Raw genomic sequence first — 21,891 nt, 5'->3', positions numbered from 1 at the left:
CTCTAGGCGCGCAGGCTTCAGGAGTTGTGGCTCGAGGGCCCTAGAGTGCAGGCTCAGTAGTTGTGGTGCACGGGCTTCGTTGCTCTGCGGCATGTGGGATCTTCCTGGACTAGGGCTCGATCCCGTGTCCCCTGCATTGGCAGGCGGATTCTTAACCACTGCGCCACCAGGGAAGTCCCAAGGATGGGTTTCTTGATGTGAGTGCTAGGGCCACCAGGCAGGGCTGCCAGCCGAGGGCGAGGCCTCCACCATGTGCCACATCGACACCAGGGGTGTGAGGACCAGTGCCTCGTCCTCGGAGACTGGGGCGGGACATGGGGCCTGGGGGACCTGCCCACCTCTGCACCCCTGCAGGGAGGCAGCATCCTGTTCAAGGCCGTAGCCCCCCAGGGCCGCGAGGGCAGGCAGGTGGCTCCTGTGTCCTTATGAAGCCTCCTGGGTCAATGCACATGCAGCCCAACCCCTCCTGCCTTCACAGCGGCCTGGCACTCCAAAGCATTAATCAAGACTGGGTATGGATTGGGACAAAGCCGATCGTGGCTGCTGGGGTGCCGGGATTACGGGTGATTTCTTTCTTTTCTGATTTCTAAACTATGTGCAAACTTGTTTCACTTATGACTGAAAATTTATGTAACATTAAGTAATGCTGAATTCTACACCTGAAGGCAAATATGCTTGGTTGACCAAAAACATTAGCCTGAATCCCATCAGTCCCGAGCCTTGTGATTAACTGAGGACTGTCTGGAAGTGACGAACAGAGGTGATTTACAGTTTATCGGCATGTAGCTCCCATGGAGGCTTGGCCCTGTTCCCGAAGTGCAATATGTCAGGAGCGGCGTTTTAACATGAAGCAAAGTACAGGAAAAAAACTCTGACGTTACAGCATCCCTTATGGCATTCATTGTATAGCATCTCCTTGTCTGATTTATAAACATAATTTATTTTTTGAACTTCTTCCTCTTCAGAGCCTTCCATTCACCTTCCTGTGTGGCCAGGCTGTTAAAAAGCTGCTTCACTTTTCGTTTTCTTTCCGCATCCCTTAAAAAAAAAAAAAAAAAGCCCATTTTTGGATACTTTTTGGAGGACATCTTGCCCTTTTTCCTATCTGACCCAATAGCAGTTCACATCCGCGTGGGACCTGCAACTCCACCCAGGACAGATGGAGGACAAGTGAGGGGAGCAGGCCGCCTGGCCCACCCTCACCCCGGCCCAGCACCCACACCAGCACCTGCCAGACCCCGTCGCCCCTCACCGTTCCATGATCTCTGAGAGCTGCATCCGAGCCAGGAACTGGTTGTCCTTGCGGATCTCCCGGACGGCACCTTTAAATTCTCGCTTGTGCTTGTGGATCAGTCTCTTCCTTTCCTGCTCCTCCTTTGTGCAGCCCTGCTTCTTCCCAAACTCGAGGCTGAAGGTGCAAGGTGCAAAGCCGGCCTTGAGGGCGCAGGGTCTGCGCACTCAGAGCCTGCCAGGCCTCCGGTCAAGGCTGCCCCCAGCCACAGCCCCGGACTCCCCAGGCCCCTCTAGGGATGGGGTGCTGGGGGGGCCTCCGTACTCACACTTTGACCAGCCGGGGGGTGAACAGTTTCAGCGGCACCGGCTTGCTCTTCTCACAGACCAGCGGCCGATACTGCTTCGGCTGCTTTTCCATTTCCGTCAAAATGCTCCGACTCAGCTCCTGACACGTGAGAAAAGCTGACGCCACCGGGCCTGCCCACCGTGGCCTCCGGAGCTCCTCCCTCCAGGCCGCCCCTTCCCCTGGGCCCGGCGGCTGCAGGTGCAGAGCCACTGTGCCCAGAAGGCCCGGCTCTCACAAAGCTTCCAGCTTCCTGCAGCGTCCTCATGGCATCTGGTCTGGCGGGACTTCAGACCCACAGACCCATCGAGCAACAGAACAGAACGGTCTCTCCCAGAGGAACGTGGGGAGCATACGATGGGGACCAGCCCATTTGTACACAGGGGAGCCCCCAGGCCAAAAGGCAGGTGCCCTTCACGGCTTCCTGTCGCCTGGTGCAGGGCAGTGGGACCATCCTCAGAACCCGAGTGACCTGGGAGGGGCGCAGGGCCTGGAGCCGCTGCCCAGATTGATGGGGGCGGCCGGCCTTGATTCCTAGTGCTGGAACCCCCGTGACAGAAACGCCCACCAACCTGCCCCAACTCTGGGACACGGCCGCGCCAGGGAGGCCTCACCTGGAGCTCGGGCGGGCAGCTGCGGGCAGCCAGGTGCTCCATCAGGAGGGCTCGCAGGGGCTGCACAATATCGTGGAAGGAGGGCAGGGTGCCATAGGCGGTCACACAGCGCTGCACCAGAGCCAGGCACACGGCCAAGCAGGACAGCCTGCAGGGGTGACACCCAGCCTCAGGGTAACAGCAAGGGCGGGCCCCTCCCCATCACCAACAAAGCCCATCATCTTGGCAAAGATGAAAACCTTCTACTCATGGGCCTGGGCCGCAGGACCCTGAGGTCAAACATCTGCCCTGGGCAATGGCTGCAGCCGTCCGGCCAATGGGATCAGGAGTTAAAGAAAACATCCTGCTTCCCTGAATAGGAAAGAACATTGCAGGAAATGCAGCAACAACTTGGAAAGAGTACTCAGTGTTTTGTTTTGTTTTTTTAAACAGAAGAAAATCAAAGTTTAGTAACACATATACATTTCTTGGGAGAGACCCAAGAAAACTGACTCACTCACTACAATGGCTGGAGCCCTCATCTTAAATAAACCCCGTTGTAGTTTTTAAATTACTAAAACTATTTCCAATATCAAGTAGATATACTTTGAAAATAACATTCTGGGAAGTTATTTTTTCATGGAAAAAAATGGCCATCAGGATGTGAACAGACATTTCTCCAAAGATTATGAATGGACAATAAGCACATGAAAAGATGCTCATTACTAATTATTAGGTAAATCAAGTCAAAATCATAATGAGATACCACCTCATACCCATGAGGATGGCTACCATCAAAAATCCAGAAATTACTAAGTGTTGACAAGGATGTGAAGAAATTGGAACCCTCATACGCTGTTGGTGGGAATGTAAAATAGTACAGCTGTGGTGGAAAACAGCATGGAGGTTCCTCAAAAAATTAGAAATAAAACTATCATCTGACCCAGCAATTCCATCTCTGGGTATAAACCCAAAAGAAGTGAAAGCAGAAACTGGAATAGATACTTGTACCCCCATGTGCATAGCAGCCTTATTCAGAATAACCAAAAAGTGGGAGCAACCCAAGTGTCCACTGATGGATCAATGAATAAACAAAATGTGGTCCAGCCACACAATGGAGTATGATTCAGCCTTAAAGAGGAAGTAAGTCCTGACACCTGCTACACATGGATGAGCCTTGAGGACATTATACTCAGTGAAATAAGTCACAAAAGGACAAATGCTGTGTGATTCCACTTATATGAGGTGCAGCAGAGGAGTCAAATCCACAGACAGGAGGACGGTGGGGCTTGGGGTGTGGCGTGGGATTAGTCTCTAACAGGGACAGAGTTTCAGTTGGGGAAGGTAAGTTCTGGAGGTGGAGGGTGGTGACGGTTCCGTAACAGTGGAAATGTACTTAAGATGCCACCGAACCATACATTGAAAAATGGTTAAGATGGTAAATGTTATCTGCATTTTAACACAATAAATAAATATCAACAAAAAAATTCGAATAACCATAATTTTTTTAAAAAATCAGAGAATGGAAGGACTTACAAGAAAAAGTCCTAGCCCCCTCATTCTACTTCTACTACAGACTGAAGGATGTGACCCCACAGAATTCCCTTGTTGAAACCTAACCCCTAACGTGGTGGTATTTGGAGGTGATTATGTCTCCCAGTCCAGGAACACAGATGTGTTTCCATTTATTTATGTCTTTGTTAATTACTTTCAGCAATGTTTTGTAGTTTTCATCATACTAGTCTTCCACTTCCCTGGATAAGCTAATTCTTAAGTAATTTTATTCCTTTTGATGCTATTGTAGATGGAACTGTTTTTGAAATTTTCTTTCAGACTGTTCACTGTTTGTGTGTAGAAATACAACTGACTTTTATGTACGTTGACTCTGTATCCTGCTACTTTGCTGAATTCATTTATCAGATCCAATTGCTCTTCTGTGGAACCTTTAGGATTTTCTACATATAAAATCATTTCATCTGCGAACAGAGATAACACGGGTGCATCTTCAAGGCTGGGTGCTGGGTCACGTCTGGCTCCCAGCCTGGCCTCTCTGAGGTCTAAGCTGGTGCCACGGCCCAGAGCCCCGGGCCCGCACATACCTGGTGTGGTTGGCCTCTGTCTCAGTCTGGGCTTTCAGTCCTCCTGCCCACTGGAGGGGGAGGCTTCTCCTGTGCCACGTGGCCTTGGCCTCCTCGTCAGAAACCAAGAGCAACTCCGAGTTCTTCCCAAGTGCTCTGAAAGGGTGCACCAGAGTGTAACCTGGATTCCAAGTGGGACAGGGACAGAGTCGGCCTCTGAGGCTACCGGGCTCGCAGGGCAGGCTCTGCAGGGTGAAGCCTGTGGAAGTTAATTTTAACAAACATGCGCTGCTTACCACCAGAGACAAGCGACAGCTTTGACAGGGGTGCTTGGGCCAAGTCCAAGCACAGACCAGGCCCCTGCCCTCGTGGGCAGACTAGACTGAGTGTCAGTAAGAAACGATGGACAAAGAAAAAGCAGAGGAGGGTGAGGCGGGTTTGTCAGGAGAGCTGGGAGGGTGGGACAGGGTGCAGAGTTCACCAGGCCAGAGAAGGCCCACTCCAGAGACCCAGGGAGCGAGCAGGACTTAAGCCCGCCGTCACTCAGAGGAGCAGTCGAAGCAGACGGAAGGGACTGCCGGGGAGGGCGTCAGGCCGGGCGTGGTCCAGGCACGGCAGAGTGGGCGGTGGCTGGGCAGAGGGAGGGGGGCGTACGGGCGACAGCCAGTCTGCTGGCCAATCCCGACTCCAGCGTCCAGTGCCCTCCACCGGGGCCCCTCCTCCAGCACTGCAGCCACCCTGATGTCTCCCTGGGGTGTGGCTGCACCCCCGTGCCCATCCCACGGCTGGCAGAGAGGAGCCCGCAGCGTTGGGCTCAGAGAAATCGGGCAAGAGCCACACGCAGGCAAGTGTCCATGTGAGGTTACGAGGGGAAAGTGGAAGGGCAGGGAAGGAAAAAGGAGGCCGGGAAAGCAGACCCTCTAGACACGGAGGAGCGAGGGGACAAAGGTGGGCAGCTCCTGGAGGGCGAGGGAGCCGTGAGTGGGCGGAAGTGAGTGGGCGGAAGCGTGGGGAGGAGTGTGGGCATCCTGTGTGGGCAGGGAAGGGGAGGGTGTGATGGTTCAGAAAAGCAACAACTGCTGAACCCCCCCCCTCAGAATACTGCTGTCCACGATCTCCTGCCAACATTCAGAACATCGTAGGAACTCCAGGAGCGGTGCTGCCGACTAGAGATACACCGCGAGCTACGCAAGTTAAAGTGTCCTTGTTGCCACACAAAACGAGTAAAAACAAAAAGGTAAATCTTAATGGATGTATTTTATTTACCCTCCCCCCCAATATTATTTCGACACACAGTCAATATAGTAAACCGCAGTATTTTATATATTTCTGGTAGTTAGTCTTGCCATCTGGGGGGTACTTTACACTAAGCTTAGACTCCCCACACATGGAAATGGGCTACTGTGCTGGACAGATAAAAGTGGGATACTGATTTTTTTCAAAATGTGGGTATATACACACATCCACACAGAGGGAAAAAAGGATGCTACTCTGGATGATAAGACTTGAGATTTTTTTGTCTTCTTTCTAACTTCCCCATATCCTAAGCTTTCTACAATGAATACCAATTACTATTAAAAGTCTTAAAATTTCTGAAGTACAATATATTTGAAAACACTACCTCGAATCAACTCACCTTGGCTCTGCTTGTTGGGAGTTGCGATGTAAAGAATCCCAACAAGAAAATTGATGAGTTCAGGTATGAACCTCTGGGACAGAGACACATAGTCCAGGAACACGCAGCACACGAAGAGCCCCTTCACCACGTCTTGGAGGGACTGGATGGGACACTGGCAAAGGAACACAGGGCACAGTGTCCACTTGGGAACAACATTCGGAACACCGCGCCAGGCACACGTCCTGGCTTCCGCGGGGGCCACAGGCCCCGACCTTCCTCTGCACGGAGGGGAGCACCGCCCCGCACGGCAGGGTCGAGGCACGTGAGATGCAATCCGGCAAAGAGCTCTGTGATCGTAAGGTCCCACCCTCTCGTAGTGGAACACTGATAATTACCACAGCAAGTGGGCACTGATCATATGCTCCCTCAAGGAAAACAGAGCTATCTGGACTTTTAAAGCCAAAAGGGGAACAGAACCCCAGATCAGAGACGATGCTCTCATGCGCTTTCTGGGGTCACGCCCTCTGCCACTCGCCCGGGAGCTCTGGGAAGGAGCTGCTATGCAGGCCTCGTTGACGAGCCTTTCTTACTCCTGCCCCAAGGAGGGCCAGTCTCCACAGCCCCGCTCAGCCCCAGGGAGGGCCAGTATCCACGGCCCCGCTCAGCCCCAGGGAGGGCTGGCTCCGATGGGGAGGTCCTGACATACCTTGGTTAGCAGCTGGCTCAGACACAACAGCGCAGGCGTGACCACCGGGTGCCAGAAGTCAGAGGTTGGAAACAATATCCCAGCAATTTTCAAGTAAATGAGCTGGAAAGAAAGCGCCATCACACGGGTTAAAGAAGGGAAACACACAACCTGACGCATATCTTTGGGCTGTTCTGCAGAAACTAAGACCACCACCCACCGAGGATGGTGACTGCAGGCTGCCCACGAGCACTAGACCCCAGACGGGTGGGAACCAAATGGCGATTACTGAGATTTCGGAAACATCACCCTGTCACCTCACCACCAACCACTCAGAAGAAAGTCCACGAGCTGATCACACACCCTGTGACCTTCACCCTTTATGGTGCCTTTAAAACCCCTCCCCTGAAGGCCATCAGGGAGTCCGTGTCTTTTGAGCACGAGCTGCCTGTGCTCCTTGACGGGTGCATGCAATAAACGCTGTACTTTCCTCCCCCACAACCCGGCGTCAGTCGGTTGGCTTTGCTGCGCGCTGGGCAAGGGTGGACCCCAATTTGGTTCAGTAACAACATCAACTCATGAATCCTCATGCCAGCCTATGTGACAGGTACCACTGAGCCATCACTACCGCCTACAGCCGGGAGAGAGGCCAGGCCCACACAGCCCAGGACTGAAGCCCGGGCAGCCTGCCAACCCCCCTGGCCTCCCCACTACTCCTCGCCGGGAACAGGCTCCGGGGAGGCAGGCTGGATACCCTCTGCCACAGCTCGGGCACCCACCTACCCCAGGTCACACAGAGAAAGGGGCTGAGGCCACGGACACTGGCTCAGGTGCCTTCCTGAGGAGTCTACTGACCCATCAACATAAAGCTGAACTTTTTTTTTTTTTTGTGGTACGCGGGCCCCTCACCATTGTGGCCTCTCCCGTTGCGGAGCACAGGCTCCGGACGCGCAGGCTCAGCGGCCATGGCTCACGGGCCCAGCCGCTCTGCGGCATGTGGGACCTTCCCGGACCGGGGCACGAACCCGTGTCCCCTGCATTGGCAGGCGGACTCTCAACCACTGTGCCACCAGGGAAGCCCTAAAGCCAAACTTTTAAGTTCCTGCCAGTTGACGTTAGTTCATTTCAACCCGAAGACCAGAAAATGGAACGGACTGAGCAGTACTTCTTCAGTGACCAGAGCTGACGACATGGCCCACGGCTGTCGTGAAACGGTCAGAAACCTGAGAGAGGTCAGAGGTCGCTGTGCACAAGCAGGTGAAGCAACCAGCCCACAGGTCCTCAGGAAAACACACCCCGGGTTTGCCATCAAGACTAAACACGGCACCGTTCACTGAGAAGTCAAACCAGAAACTTTGCTCCTGAGCACACGTTAGCTAGTTGTTAACAGGTCAGCAGTCCTTCCAGGCCTGGCCGTGTGCCCTCCAGATGGCTGCGGAGGCTCTGGGGCAGACCACCCTCTTGAAGCCCCCAGCCCCTGTGCCATGGCAGCACACTGGACAGCTGGTGGCCGCAGGTCAACGGCCGGATGAGACACGCCCCTGGCTTACCACGTCCAGGCCCGGGAAGGTCGCCCGGCCTGTGGTCTCAACCATTCCTTCCATGTCGTGCATGGCATCTCGGAGGACAAATTTCACGGCGCTGCTTGCAGCTTCAGGAAACATCTGGCAAAGGTTATACAACTGCCTGTTCATCAGAGACATAAGTCGGGGAGAATGTCCGTAGGTAACAAAAACATAGAAAACCCCCTCAAACCACCCACGTTTATCATCTTCCTGTGAAGCCACCTGCCAACTGAGCTAGAGCTGGAAGCCCCTGGATGAATGCACTTTTCCTCTTACTGACACCTGGCTGGCCGTCTCGGTGATCCAGGTAGTTTTTCTAATAGTGTTTTATAATAACCTATATTCATTTTCGCTATTTGCTAAGAACCTGGTCATAACTTTTCAGTAGTGGTGGCAGAAGTAGCTCTGTTTATATAAGTAACAGCACGGGGAGCATATTCTAAGGGCCAGACGTGGCTGACAGTCCTGAACCCAGTGGTGCCTCATAAGCACTCCTGGGGGCAGAGGCTGGCACGGGGCGGAGGGGTGTGCAGGTGGCCAGCCCGAGGGTACCACCAGGCACCTGCTCTCACGGACCCTCCCAACTCAGCACCCTGCCCGCTGTGCCCTGCTCCAGCCACCACGAGGCCAAGAGCCACCATGCTTTCACGGGGGCCTGGTGCAGAGCCCGGCCCGGAGCCCCCGCGCAGGACAGCAGCAGGCGGGCGAATGAAACAGAAAATTAGCCGTCAAATATAAATAAACCTGAAGGGGCCCTACTGTCTTAAAGTCGATTCGTTTGCAGTTAAAAACAGGTCCCATCTCTAGGGCGATGGGAGCAACACGTCAACACGACTTAGGAGCAGGATGGCGTACGGAAATCACCGCAGCTGTGCGAGCTGTGGGCCCATTTGCAAGGCTGCCTTAATTAACTCCGAAGTTATTCTATGACTTTACTAAAAGGCACAAAATTTGTTCAACTCAGCCCCACGTTCCAGATAACGCACCCCGTTTTCACTTACACAACCAATTTATTGATTCCGCTGAGGTCTGCTGGATCACTTGTAGCCAAATCTCCGACGTATTCCAAAAGGAAGCCAAACAGTTTCTGTAGGAACAGGGTTGGGGCCAGAGCTCAGGGCTGAGCCCAGAACGGAGCTGCGGCACAGGACGCCCTGCCCCCTGTGCCCCCGCACTGGGTGGGGCGAGGGCCTCAGGGCCAGCAATGGGGGCGTGTGACCCAAGGCAGGCACAGGAGCGAAGAGCACAGGGTCCAGGCGTGTGCTGCCTCGGCCAGCAGGTGACACCTCAGCCCTAGACCAGGAGCGCGCCTGGCCGGGCGCCTCGTTCGGTAAACGTGCGGCCTTTATGCAAGAGGACGAGGCACATTCCTAGCTACGTATTTCCCCAAAGCCTGGCTTTGCTGCGTGACGGGTGCGCGCGATGGACTCGGTGTAAACTGAGGTCAACAGCTCGGCCTCCTCCTGGGCCTGCCGTGGCCCTGGAGCTGACGCACATCCAGGCCTGGCTCTCTGCCCCCCAACCCGCACCCCACCGTGAAATTTCGCAGCCGCAAGCACGGGGTGCACTTCGGGACCACCAGCTTCACGGTTACGATGCCCACACAGACCAGGGCTCTTCCCTGACACTCCCAACACTGCAGACAAACAACTCCAGCATACTTCTAGTTTTGCTTTGTTTCCCACTGCGAGACTTGGATGGTTGCATTTCTGAATTCTCTCCACAACCAAAAGCTGCTCTTCCATTGATCTTCCCAACAATAAAGACTTCAATTCCTCGTAGGATTCGGGAGCTATCAAAAAAAATACAAAACACACGCCACGCTTAACTTGTAAAATGAGAATTACATTTCTGGTAACGGAGATAAAAACTGAACACAAATTAAATAATAGAACTTCTTTTACTTCACCCAAAGAAATACTTCCGCCTATTTTATAGAAACACTCCTTTTGTGTAATTACCACACTGCTTCCAACGTGTGCCTGTGTGCCCGCCAAGGGTGAGGCTCGAGGAAACTGGGCTGCCTGCAACCAGCCTCGACGAAGAGACGACCCCAAGCTCCCCTCTAGGCGGAATCCCGCCAATGCCCGAGACGGGGAGGGCGGAGGGGACAAGGCGCGGGTGGGGTGGCCGCTGGGACCGTTCAGAACAGGCTGGAGCTGGAAGGAGCCCCGCGAGCAGAGCAGTGTCACGCCTGAGACGCCCCCGGCAGCCAGTTCCACCCGCCGGTTCAACCGCTCTGGAAACACCCTTAAGTCGCAGGACAGCTTAGGCCTGCGGACTGGAACTGGACGGGGTGTCTGCACGTGGGACAGAGCAGCCCACCGTGTGCTACGTGCCACATCACGAGGCCTAAGCCCGGCTCCGCGGCCACCCTTGCCCACAAAGGGCCGACTTGCCAAGTGGCAGGGACCCCTGCTGGTGGCCTGCAGAACTGCTGCAGTCACACAGCAGAGGCCGACGTGCTGCCCAGAGCACTCGGGTCAGATCCCGGGGGCATCACGGAGAAGGATGACCGTGCCTGTCTGCCAGCCAGGACAGCACAGACGGGCTGTGCCTGTGTGTCCAGGCCCGTACCCTGTCCCACTCCATGACGCAGCCCGTGAGGCAGACGCCGCCAGGTCACTGCAGTCACTCCCCGGTTGTCTGTCTACCTGCGAACGTATAGGGCAGCTTGGCCCTGGCAGCCTCCTGGCCAACAGTTGTCGATTGCTCCCCAGGGTTCGGACGCTGCTCCTCCTGGGTCCTCTTGCTCCCGTCCTTGCTCTCCACGTCAGACTCCAGGCCTGAGGGGCCGTCTGGGCCATCGCTCTCCTCTGGGTCCCCCTCGCTCAAGCCTTTGCCCTCTTCCTCTTCGCTCTCACTGCTGCTGGCTTCCCCGCTTGGCTCGTCCTCAACGTTCATCTTTCCATCCTGGGAACAGAACGTGGGAACCAGGGGCATCACTCCTCGGGACAGCAGCTGGCACAGCCTGTGACCGTGTCTGAGGGCCGTGCACACGCAGACGCTTTATGCTACTTGTCTGCTAGGAACACGCGGCCCAGTGCTGCGCTGTCCACGGGCGTGGGGCCTCTCTCCCACCTCCTTCGGGGTTGCTACACGTCACGGGGCTAAAGGCCTGGGAACCGCAGTCCCCACACCCTGACGCCAGGACTCTGGGCAGGGCTTGTCTCTGCCGGGGAGTGGCGGGGGTCCAGGATGCGGAAGGCGCCGCAGCGGACAGGCTCCAGCTGCTGTGAGTGTCTGGCAGCCCTGCTGCTCATGGGGCTGGGGAACAGGTGGGGCTTCCTGGCATGTGGGCTGCACGCGGAGGTGGTGGGACCTCCACATCAGAGGGTGACCCCTGACGACTCCCCCAGATAACCCAGTGTTTTGCGAGCACCCAGTTTCCCGTCTTGGAACCCTTTCTGCTCGAGACCCCTGGCCTTCTCCTATCTTCCTGCCCTGAGTGGGGCCGACGCTCTGAAAGGGGAGACAAGTATAGAGCTAGTGGGGCTCGGGAATGAAAAACCTCACCAGCTTTAGAAAGAGCCACAGAGAAACTGTTTCTAAGAAGACTCACAATTTCCACCTGTGGTAAACCTAGCAAGTGAAAAACCAGGAAAAGTGTTGCTTTAAATTAAAAAAAAAAAAAGGAAACGAAGGCAAACATCTTACTTTGTAAGAAAGCAAACGCCTATCATCTTTGTCTAGTACGAAGCCATCACTTAAGTCATCCGCCGACGTGTGTTTTGGTCTCTTAATATGTTCATCCTCCTCCTTTCCAAGCATCCTCCGGAGTCTTTCAGCCTGAGCAGGAAAGACAGAAAAGCTGTCTGCTGTGCTGTGAGCACATGGCAGGGACGCACGCTCCAGGTTCCCTCGGCCGTCACAGCTGCTTCAGGCCTGCCTTCTGCTTTCAGTCTTCAACCAGACATGCAAAACCTTGGCAAGCATCGTGTGGAAGACTTATTTAACAAAAATAAAAATACTGCGGCAGAAACATGTTCCCGTCACAAGGAAGGAAAAGCTGTTACCCTGAGGGCTTTCTGGCCAAATGATGGTGGCCAACCGTCAGCTTCACTCACCACCAGGCCCCAGAAGAGGAACAGGACACTTTACACTGAGGTCTGCATGCCATTTAACAAGCAGGTCAGCTACTTTGTCCCTTTGAACCATGCAGCGGCCACAGGAGACGGCCCATGAGGGGGGTACTGAAAAGGCCAGATGCATGACAGTACGCCTCCACTTCATTTTTGTTTTGTAACGTAAGGAAATTTAAAAAACCTTTAAGAGAAAAGAGGTGAGAAGGTAGTGCGCTATATCGCTAGCAGCTGTTCTGAGGTAAAGGCATTAGAAAGAAAGTCATTTTTAATTTGTTATATTGGGTATTATCTGCATTGTTTTTTCCTTTTATAGTTAAAAAAAAAAGTAAAACAAACTTGTTTAGAGACTAAAAAGATTCCACTGGTAAAACACAAAACACCTCCAGCCCATCGAACACAACAAGGTGGAAAGGGCCTTTCCTGGTCGTAGCAGCTTCCCAGAGGGGCCCTGCCCCTGCCCCTGCCCCTGCCCCGCCCCCTTGACACCTCCAGGCACTTGAGCCGCTCCCGCTCCTCCTGGGCCAGCTCCTCCTCCGTCTTCATCCTGTTAGAGGGCGGCGCTTTCATTTCAAAGCCGAGCTCACGAACCATCATGTCGTACGCGTCAGGCTAGGGCAGAAAGAAGAAATTGTTTTTTTAAAGAAAAGACCTGCATAATGAGCTTCCTGCACATCCCAGTCGTGGCTGGACATCTTTACGGAAGAAGCTAAACCACGGCCTTAGTCTTTTCTTCTTGTGTGACAGAGGCCTGTTCTAATCAGTCTCGAGGACGCCTTTAGGTCATATACAACTATTTGCTCCTCGAAAATTCTCCAAGTATATCTGCTTTAAGAAAACTAAACCTTGGGCTTCCCTGGTGACGCAGCAGTTGAGAGTCCGCCTGCCGATGCAGGGGACACGGGTTCGTGCCCCAGTCCAGGAAGATCCCACATGCCGCGGAGCAGCTGGGCCCGTGAGCCATGGCTGCTGAGCCCGCGTGTCTGGAGCCTGTGCTCCGCAACGGGAGAGGCCACAACAGTGAGAGGCCCGCGTACCACAAAAAAAAAAAAAAAAAAAAAAAAAGGAAACTAAACCTTGTTCATCTAGGCATTAAGCCCCCCAAATGGGATTTTGGGGGAAGCAACAGTAAGGTCGACTCACAGATGTGCAGATGGCCACACGGCAAGGTAATCTGGTGAAATCCAAGTATTTTCTAGAAACCAGCAACTCAAATGAATGCACCTTCTCTGACAATTTAGACTAAAAGCAATGTGATAGGAACCAAATATTGTCCGGAGGGAAAAATAAGTAAACGTATATATCAATACACATACCAAGTCTTCTCATACCAAGAAACAAGAAACAACCATTTCCTTTACTTTCATTATTCTGGAGTAGATAGTGAAGTAACTTTTAGTCTATTTCCACCCTGATGTAACACACGTCAGATACCTCAATATAAAAGTTTAATAGAAAACTTAAGTCCTAAAAGGGAGAACAGATGTCTGGCTCCCCCTCTTCTGCAGAGAAAGGCTGGGTCAATGGTCGTGAGCCCAGGCTGCCTATGAAGTGCTGGCCCCACCTTGGGTTTCTCCTTTCCACCTCTGCTCTCGGATTTGGGTGTTTTACGGGCCAGGAGAGTCTGGATTTCTTTCCAGTCTTGGTCTAGCTTCTCTGTGAGTTCAAGGGCATCTTCTCGTTGAGCCTGTCTCTCCCTCTGGGGAAAAAGAACAGAAGGCACCCCATTACTGCCAGCCTCCAGCAGACGTCCAGGCCGCACTGGACAACTGCTCAGCCTAACATGCCGACAGGGAAAGAGACCACGAGAAATTAGCATCTCAGGATCCCATCATGCAGAACGAATTTCCTGCTGTAAAACTGCTCTTCTAGATGCTCTGAGCAGTTTGCCGTTAGCAAAAGCAGTGATGTTTTGCGACTCTTGATATGTGCCAAAACACTAAAACCAACCCTCCCCCAAAACCAAAACCCCAAGAAACCATCAGAAGTACATGCTTGGGGCTTCCCTGGTAGCGCAGTGGTTAAGAATCCGCCTGCCAATGCAGGGGACAGAGGTTCGAGCCCTGGTCCGGGAAGATCCCACATGCCATGGAGCAACTAAGCCCGTGCGCCATAACTACTGGCCTGCACTCTAGAGCCCGTGTGCCTAGAGCCCATGCTCCGCAACAAGAGAAGCCACCGCAATGAGAAGCCCGCAAACTGCAATGAAGAGTAGGCCCTGCTCACCACAACCAGAGAAAGCCCGCGTGCAGCAGCAAAGACCCAATGCAACCAAAAATAAATAAATAAATAAATAAAATTAAAAAAAAAAAGGAAGTACATGCTTGATGAAACTTAAAATGCATTTTGTATTCCTATTCAAAGTGAATACTTTTATTAAATTCATAGAAAATATTAAATACAGCCTAAAAATGCACAGGGAGAAAAACCCTGAAACCCTTTAGCAGCGTGTCTTAGGACGGTGCTGCTCCACGTCGAGAACGTTAACGGACGCACCTTCTCCTGCTTTGACTTGACGATGAGCTCCTCAATCAGCTCTTTGCGTGACTTTGGCTGCTGCCCCTCCTCGCCTTGCTGTTGAGAGGTCTTCTTGTGAAGCAGCCCGCCACCTCCTCCAAAATGGGCTGCCGTCAACTCGGCTGCAGACAGAGAGCAGAAAACCCCTCTGTGAAGCCAGGCCCAGCTGCGAAGTGGGTTTTGCAGTCGCTCTGCCAACGTTTCTCCAAGCATGGTCCTGAGAGCGGACTCCACGTTTAAGAGAAAACTCTCACCCACGGCAGGTGAGACTACAGGCACAGCGACACAAACCCCCAAGAGGGGCCCCTCCGAGAAAACCCAGAGGCATAAAAAGACCAAACGGCTGTGATCCAAGTGACTGGAAACACCAAGAACCTGTTTTCCAATGGGTTAACGTCTCACGGAAGATGGACAAACGCAGCAAACTAGCTCGCACCTGAGTCCTAAGAGGGCGTGTCCAGGACCAGGGCCACTTCACACCCTCCCTGGGTCTCACAGAAAGTCCCAGGAGCAGGGGGCGGAGCCAGCTACTAGAGTCACTGATTCCTAGGCTGCCCGAGCTACCAGGGAAGAAGAGAGAAACAAAACACTGGGAATCATCGATTTTGGAATAGAAAGAAACTTTTAAAAAATCCAATTTCTTGGAAGAGAAAACAGAGGCTTAGATGCTAAGCAACTGACTTCAGATCTCATCCGGTAAGAGAAACAGCTCCTGCCTGTAGCCCTCTAACCCCGTCAGGCCCACACCTCGCCATCTGCGCTGAGCTCTCCGCGCCTGCGCTCCTCCACCCCCATCATGCCTCCTTCTGGAAGCTGCTCTCGCTCCCCCTGCAGTGGACTCTGGCCCGATTTAAAAGCCAACACTCACTCCTCTGGGCAGCAGCTCCCTCCTCCAGGGAAGGCTGTCTGTGGACTCGGGCGCCCACTGCCCTTCTGATCCCTCCCCTGGGCTGACAGGTACCCCAAACACCCCTGCGCATCCTGCTTCCTCTCCACCTCCCGCGCCTACAAGAGAATTTCAGGAAGACCTCTTGGCCTGCCCTAGCCAACTCAAGTCCCTCCAGCTCCCGTTCCTGAGTAAAAGCCAAAATCGTTCCCATGGTCCCAGCCCACCTGTCTGTACCATCGCCCCCTCCAGTTACCAGGCTCCCGGCTGGTCCCAGACCGTGACACCACCAGAGGCCTGCACGACCGCCACCTCCTTCGTGACCCTAATCAGGACTACCTGGCGTGTCCCAGACCGCCCTGACTTCATTTCCCCCACAGCACTTCTACTTCCGAAAGGCCTGCGGGATTTAGTTATTATTTAGTTTATTGTCTGGGTCTCCCCAGAAAACTGAGCTTCTGGTAGGTTTTACTCACTGCTATTTCTCCAGAACCAAGAGCACTGCCTGGCACATACACCAGTATTTGTTGAATAAATGAATCAGTAAATGAGTGATTCCTCTGCTTCCTGCAAAGTTTAGCATATTAGAAAACACTATCATTTAGCATTCTACTAATTCAAGATTGTTTACAATATTTTCTGAAAATAAAAATTTACAAAACATTAACTAATGAGGTGGTATTATATAAAAGATTCCAAAAAGGATTCTCGGAGAAAAGAAAAAAAAAATCCATCAGTGTGTTTATATTGATAGGATTTAATTAGAAAATTAGGGTTGATTTTTAAGATGAAATTCTCCTAATCTAGGAGAACATATAAATTATGTAATTGAACAAAACAGAATGTTTCCTAATGATTCATTTTAAAAGGTACGGCAAATATATTTATTTTCAAATATAAGAGGTTACCTGGAAATGTGCAAGTCACCTGGATTCTGATGAGCTCATACTAAACATCAGAGGATAGGAAACCTCAAATAAACAGTTGAGTCCCTAGGACCCAACACCTGGCAGAATGGGAATCCAACTTCTCCTCTAGTCAGCCAACCGTCACAGCCTACCGTACCAACGAGGCCGACACCTTGTGATGAGCGACCAGGCCGCCCAACGTGAAGGTGCCACGGCAGAGTCCCCTTCAGTGACAGTGAAGGTGAACAATTTTAAAGCGAGGTGTGCATAAAAAGTCCTGAACAATGGAAAGTGTGAAGAGGAAGGCCCTCAAGATGAACTATGTTCCCTCCTCAACCACGAAGCCTCAGCAGAGGTGTGGCCACCTCCCGGTGCTGTGGACAGAACCACGGGCCACCCTAATTCCTAGGCCTTCTGACCCCCCATCACCCAAATACCAAAAGGCAGTCATGGGTTAACGGCTTGGCTTTCCACACACCAGAAAAACTGCTGAGTCGGTTTCAGTTTTGTGCAGCTTTGTTCTGAAGATGCTGAATAGAGGGTATTCTAACTCATAAAGATGCGAGCTTACGACATGACCCCAACTTTATAAAAGGGCCCAAAGTGACCAGACCTGAACTGAGTCCTAACTCAGTTCAGTTGTATATCAGTGTTAACTAATGCCACAGTTTAATCCGCTTCATTATTATCTATAAATAAGAAGCTCAGGACTTCCCTGGTGGCCCAGTGGTTAAGAATCCGCCTGCCAATGCAGGGGACACGGGTTCAAGCCCTGGTCTGGGAAGATCCCACATGCTGTGGAGCAACTAAGCCTGTGCACCACAACTACTGAGCCTGCGCTCTAGAGCCCACGAGCCACAACTACTGAGCCCACATGCCACAACTACTGAAGCCCGTGCACCTAGAGCCCGTGCTCTGCAACAAGAGAAGCCACCACAATGAGAAGCCTGTGCACCACAACAAAGAGTAGCCCCAGCTTGCCGCAACTAGAGAAAGCCTGTGCACAGCAACGAAGACCCAACGCAGCCAAAAATGAAATAAGTAAATAAATAAATTTTTAAAAAGAAATTAAAAAGCTCAATGTTACTTCCCCCACACAACTGTCATAAGCGGTTCCAGAGTAAACGAAGACTAAAAGAACTAAGTAAACACTGTTAGTACACACATTGGGTCAGAACTGGTAACAGTGGTAGCAAAGCACTGTGGGTTAGTACAGAAGAGCTGTGCTAGGGGTCAGTGAGGTGGGTTTTACCCAAAACTCTGACTCACGGGTTGGACAAATCATACTGTTTCTCTGAGCTCACGGGTAAAACGAGCTAGGGTGAAGTTCAAACAAGAGAAGGGACACTGAAGTGCTTTGTGTGATAGATAGAAGGTTGTCTGTCTATCTTATCTACATATACACATTCTTAAAGATCTACACCTGCATCTTCTAGGTGTCCAAGCAGGGCAGAAAGAACGTCAGTGCTAAGCAGACTGCCCCTGACCCCAGGCCTCACCCGACAGCACTCCTCGGTCCTCGGCATCACTGTCACTATCGACAATGTCGTTATGCTGTTCAATGTCTGCCAAAGACTGGCCGTAATGAGTTAGTTCTTCATCTTCATTTAGGTTGTAGATGCTTTTTTTTTCGTGTTGTCGCTGACAGAATAGAAAAACTGAAAATCAGTCTCCTAAAATTTCCACATCCATTTAACATCAAAAAAAGAATGATTTTTTCCCCCATTTTTGTGCAATGTGACAATGTAGCTTTAAGATTATTCTGGGTCATTTGAGCAACGATTCGGATATAAACAGAACCCACAGAAGGTAAATAAATCAATGGGCCACCCTAAGGCACTGGGAAATCGTGCAGCTCTACCCACCAGGAATGCTCCACAATCCAGACCCAGTTGAAGGCAGCAGTGTAGTCCAGAAACCCAGGATGCATCACTGCCGGGCACTCTGGTTAAGATATTTATCCACCTAACTAGTATGTGCAAGAGGCTGCTTCCCCCTTGGTCTGACAGGCAAGATACACGATTGAAGACCCACCCACTGTGCACTCACAAAAGTATAAACAAACACCACTGTGCACTCACAAAAGTATAAACAAACAAGGGGGAAACGGCCTTCTCTTTGTATTTGACTTCTATGTAAAACTACAGCAAAAGACTGTTTTCCATACCTGTTGTTCCAGAGCAAACCTCCTCATCATCTTCTCCTCCGGGCTTATGTTGCTATTGTATTCTCCAAAGCGTTTATCTCTAAATACGTTGGACTTATCCCTTTCTTTGTATTCCTTTAGCAAAGTCTGGGTGCGCTGAAAAACAGATCATAGAACAATCTCTCACTGGTCCTGGCAACTCTGAGCTCTGATGGCCTGGCAGTCTTAGTCCCCAAAAGGGAGGTGCTTCCACAAGGGGACACAATGCTGGCTCTAATGAACTGGAAAATGCCATTTTCTACGCCTCAGGCCACTGAGACACACAGTCCAAAAAAGGCCAATCTACTGGCTGGAAAGACTGATCTCAATTACCGAGGAGAAACTGGGTCGCTGCCATACAATGGCAGCAAAGAGGACGATGTCTGGAACCCAGGGAATTCTCTAGGGTGTGTGTTAGTACTTCCATGCCTAATACCAAAGGTTAAAGTAAAATGACGGCAACCAAGAAAAAAGCAGAACAATCGAGCAGAGGTCACTCCACCCAGGTGAAGAAGCCAGAGGAGTTCAGGTTCTAGCTGAGTAAGGGAAGCAGGGAACAATGATCTGAAAGGCCATTTATGTCAATGACGACGTCACGATCAATTACAGACACAGACTGCAGCAGCATTGCCTATCTTCTCTTTGCTTGTTATATACGTGCCATTATGTATATATACAGTCAGTCTTTGTTATTTGCAGATTCTGTATTTATGTATTTGTCTATTGGTAAAATTTACGTGTAGCTGCAAACCAATACTCTCAGCACTTTCTGGGTCATTCATGGACATGCATGTGATGCCCAGGAGGTGCAGTCAAGAGTGAGGACTCAAGGGCTTCCCTGGTGGCACAGTGGTTGAGAGTCCACCTGCCGATGCAGGGGACATGGATTCGTGCCCCGGTCTGGGAAGATCCCACATGCCGCGGAGCGGCTGGGCCCGTGAGCCATGGCCGCTGAGCCTGCGCGTCCGGATCCTGTGCTCCGCAATGGAGAGGCCACAACGGTGAGAGGCCCGCGTACCGCAAAAAAAAAAAAAAAAAAAAAAAAAGAGTGAGGACTCAGAATCCCACCAGCTGCACCACTTGCCAGCGAGGACTCTGGGAAGCACCTACAGCCTCACCTGTAAAAAGGAGAGAATGTTAGTTCCTACCTCAGGCTCTTAAGGAGAAATGAGAAAACTGAGGCTTACGTGATAAAGGAAAACATGTCTATTCTGGAGCCCAAACAATCCCCATCCCCACAGCTGCCCCCCCAAGCCTGCCCTGGGGTGTGTGATGCAGGGGTGCATCGGAGTCGGCTGTAAGTTTGTCTTGTCTACTACTACTGCCAGCTCCTTGCAATAAGGACGATGTTTGATTCAATTCAAAGATCAATTGGGGGGACTTCCCTGGTGGCGCAGTGGTTAAGAATCTGCCTGCCAATGCAGGGGACATGGGTTCGAACCCTGGTCCGGGAAGATCCCACATGCCGCGGAGCAACTAAGCCCGTGTGCCACAACTACTGAGCCTGCGCTCTAGAGCCCATGAGCCACAACTACTGAGCTCACATGCCACAACTACTGAAGCCCGTGCACCTAGAGCCCGTGTGGTCTGCAACAAGAGAAGCCACCGCAATGAGAAGCCTGCGCACCGCAACGAAGAGTAGCCCCCTCTTGCCACAACTAGAGAAAGCCCGTGTGCAGCAACAAAGACCCAAGGCAGCCAAAATAAATAAATAATAAAATAAATAAATTTATATATAAAAAAAGATCAACTGGATTACATGCTGTGGGACAGAACACAGATTATGAGCCCATGAAGGCAGGGCCAGGTGTTACTTTACCTTTACCTCTCCACCTGCTAGAACACAGCTTAAACGTAAGTGCTCAGTGGCACATAAAGGCTTCACAGGTGTCCAAACCCAGTGCAAACCCCAGCCTTTACCAGCTGTGTGACCTCGGGAAATTTACTTGACCTTTATGTGCTTTAATTTGTTCACTAACTTACTAATGTCTCCTCCTCAGAGTAACAATAAATATCGTTAAACAAACCAATGAGCATGTCTCAGAAGCTGCATAGAGAATGCCACCCGAACTGAATTTCAAAGCACAGAATACTCTGGAACCGTAAGCACAGGAAAGCTATGAGACTTTCCAAGAAGGCAGCATTTCAGTTACCCTGCAAGGGACAAGGTTGTGCGCTTCAAAGGAGCGATACATTCCTTCTTCAAACATCTACTGAGCATGCCATGTAATCCCCTATCTTGTCCCTAACCAGCAGAGCTCAAAGTCTCAACGAGAGCAGGTTGTAAGAGGTTCGCACAGGGGCCGCGGCAGCGCGGAAATGATGAACTCTGCCTGAGCTGGACTTGTGTGTGGGTCTCCAAGGAGGGACGTCGGTTTTGCAGGGGAATGTCGTCCCCGCCCACGCAGAGGCAGAGGCACGAAGATGAAAACAGTCCAGCTGACACATGGCATACACGATACACGACGTCTCACTGCTCCAGGCACTGTCCCGAGGACTCTAGGTGGACGCTTCCCATCCTCCCGGCAGCCCTAGGATGTACGTACCACCATCATGGCCGATTTACAGAAGGGGAAAAGGGCACCGGGAAGTAAGTCCGTAGGTCGCCCAAGCCTGCCGGCATCCCCGCGGTGCCGCAGGGGTTCGAGGAGCAGGGCCGTGGGTGGTCCCGGCCGGCAGGCGGGGCCGGGGGGACCCACACCGTAGGGCCCGGCGCCCCGCTCACCTTCTGGAGGGCCCGCGCGCGCGACACCCCGGGCAGCCCCACGTCGTGGCGCGTCTTCCTGCCCAGGACCTGGAACTTCTGCCGGTTGACTTTCACCTCGAACGGGTTGGCGCTGGGCCTCGCCCGGCCGCCCCGCGCGCCCGCCGGGGCCCCGGGGGCCTTCCCGCGCGCTCCGGCGGACCTGGCCTTCCCCATGGCAACACGCGCTGCACCTCGGGGCGCTGACGAGGAGGTGGCAGCCAGAGCGCGGGCTCCCTCCGGAGACACGCGCGGCCCAGCAGCCTAGGAGTGCCGCCCCCGTCTCGCGGTAACTGAGCCAGCGAGACGTAGGAACGTTGGGTAAAATACTGACACGCCCCCCGCTCAGCTTACCCGCCCGCAGGCTGAGCGACTACAACTCCCAGCAGGCCGTGCTGGCGCCCCACCGCCTCCGCCCCGCGCGGGGCTTTCTGGGAGCGGTCCTGGCCCGCGCG

General features: G+C 52.5%; 1 protein-coding gene across 1 annotated transcript; it reads right to left on the bottom strand.

The window, feature by feature from the left end:
• Nucleotides 1-872: 872 nt before the first annotated feature.
• NOP14 (NOP14 nucleolar protein) lies at nucleotides 873-21,713 on the bottom strand. The gene is made up of 18 exons (XM_081229234.1): nucleotides 21,419-21,713; nucleotides 18,676-18,810; nucleotides 18,008-18,149; nucleotides 14,694-14,836; nucleotides 13,762-13,896; nucleotides 12,687-12,809; nucleotides 11,773-11,904; nucleotides 10,770-11,028; nucleotides 9,777-9,907; nucleotides 9,117-9,202; nucleotides 8,101-8,236; nucleotides 6,572-6,673; nucleotides 5,884-6,037; nucleotides 4,269-4,428; nucleotides 2,191-2,338; nucleotides 1,560-1,678; nucleotides 1,253-1,408; nucleotides 873-1,038 (listed from the first exon to the last, which is right to left on the bottom strand). The coding sequence occupies exons 1-18, from the start codon at nucleotides 21,611-21,613 to the stop codon at nucleotides 939-941; spliced, it is 2,556 nt and encodes an 851-aa protein (XP_081085360.1). The 5' UTR covers nucleotides 21,614-21,713; the 3' UTR covers nucleotides 873-938.
• Nucleotides 21,714-21,891: the final 178 nt, after the last annotated feature.

Source organism: Mesoplodon bidens (assembly GCF_964165515.1).
Source record: "Mesoplodon bidens genome assembly, chromosome: 1".
Classification (NCBI taxonomy): Eukaryota; Metazoa; Chordata; class Mammalia; order Artiodactyla; family Ziphiidae; genus Mesoplodon; species Mesoplodon bidens.
The sequence above is the reverse complement of the archived record's forward strand: the minus strand, read 5'-3'. Positions and strand labels throughout refer to the sequence as shown.

Excerpts from the sequence above, each read along its gene's own strand:
- NOP14 (XM_081229234.1), bottom strand. The coding sequence starts at position 21,613 with ATGGGGAAGGCCAGGTCCGCCGGAGCGCGCGGGAAGGCCCCCGGGGCC. Across the intron at positions 18,150-18,675 it reads GGTTTGCTCTGGAACAACAG|CGACAACACGAAAAAAAAAG; the intron begins GTATGGAAAACA and ends CTATTCTGTCAG. Across the intron at positions 8,237-9,116 it reads GGAATCAATAAATTGGTTGT|GCAGTTGTATAACCTTTGCC; the intron begins GTAAGTGAAAAC and ends TCTGATGAACAG.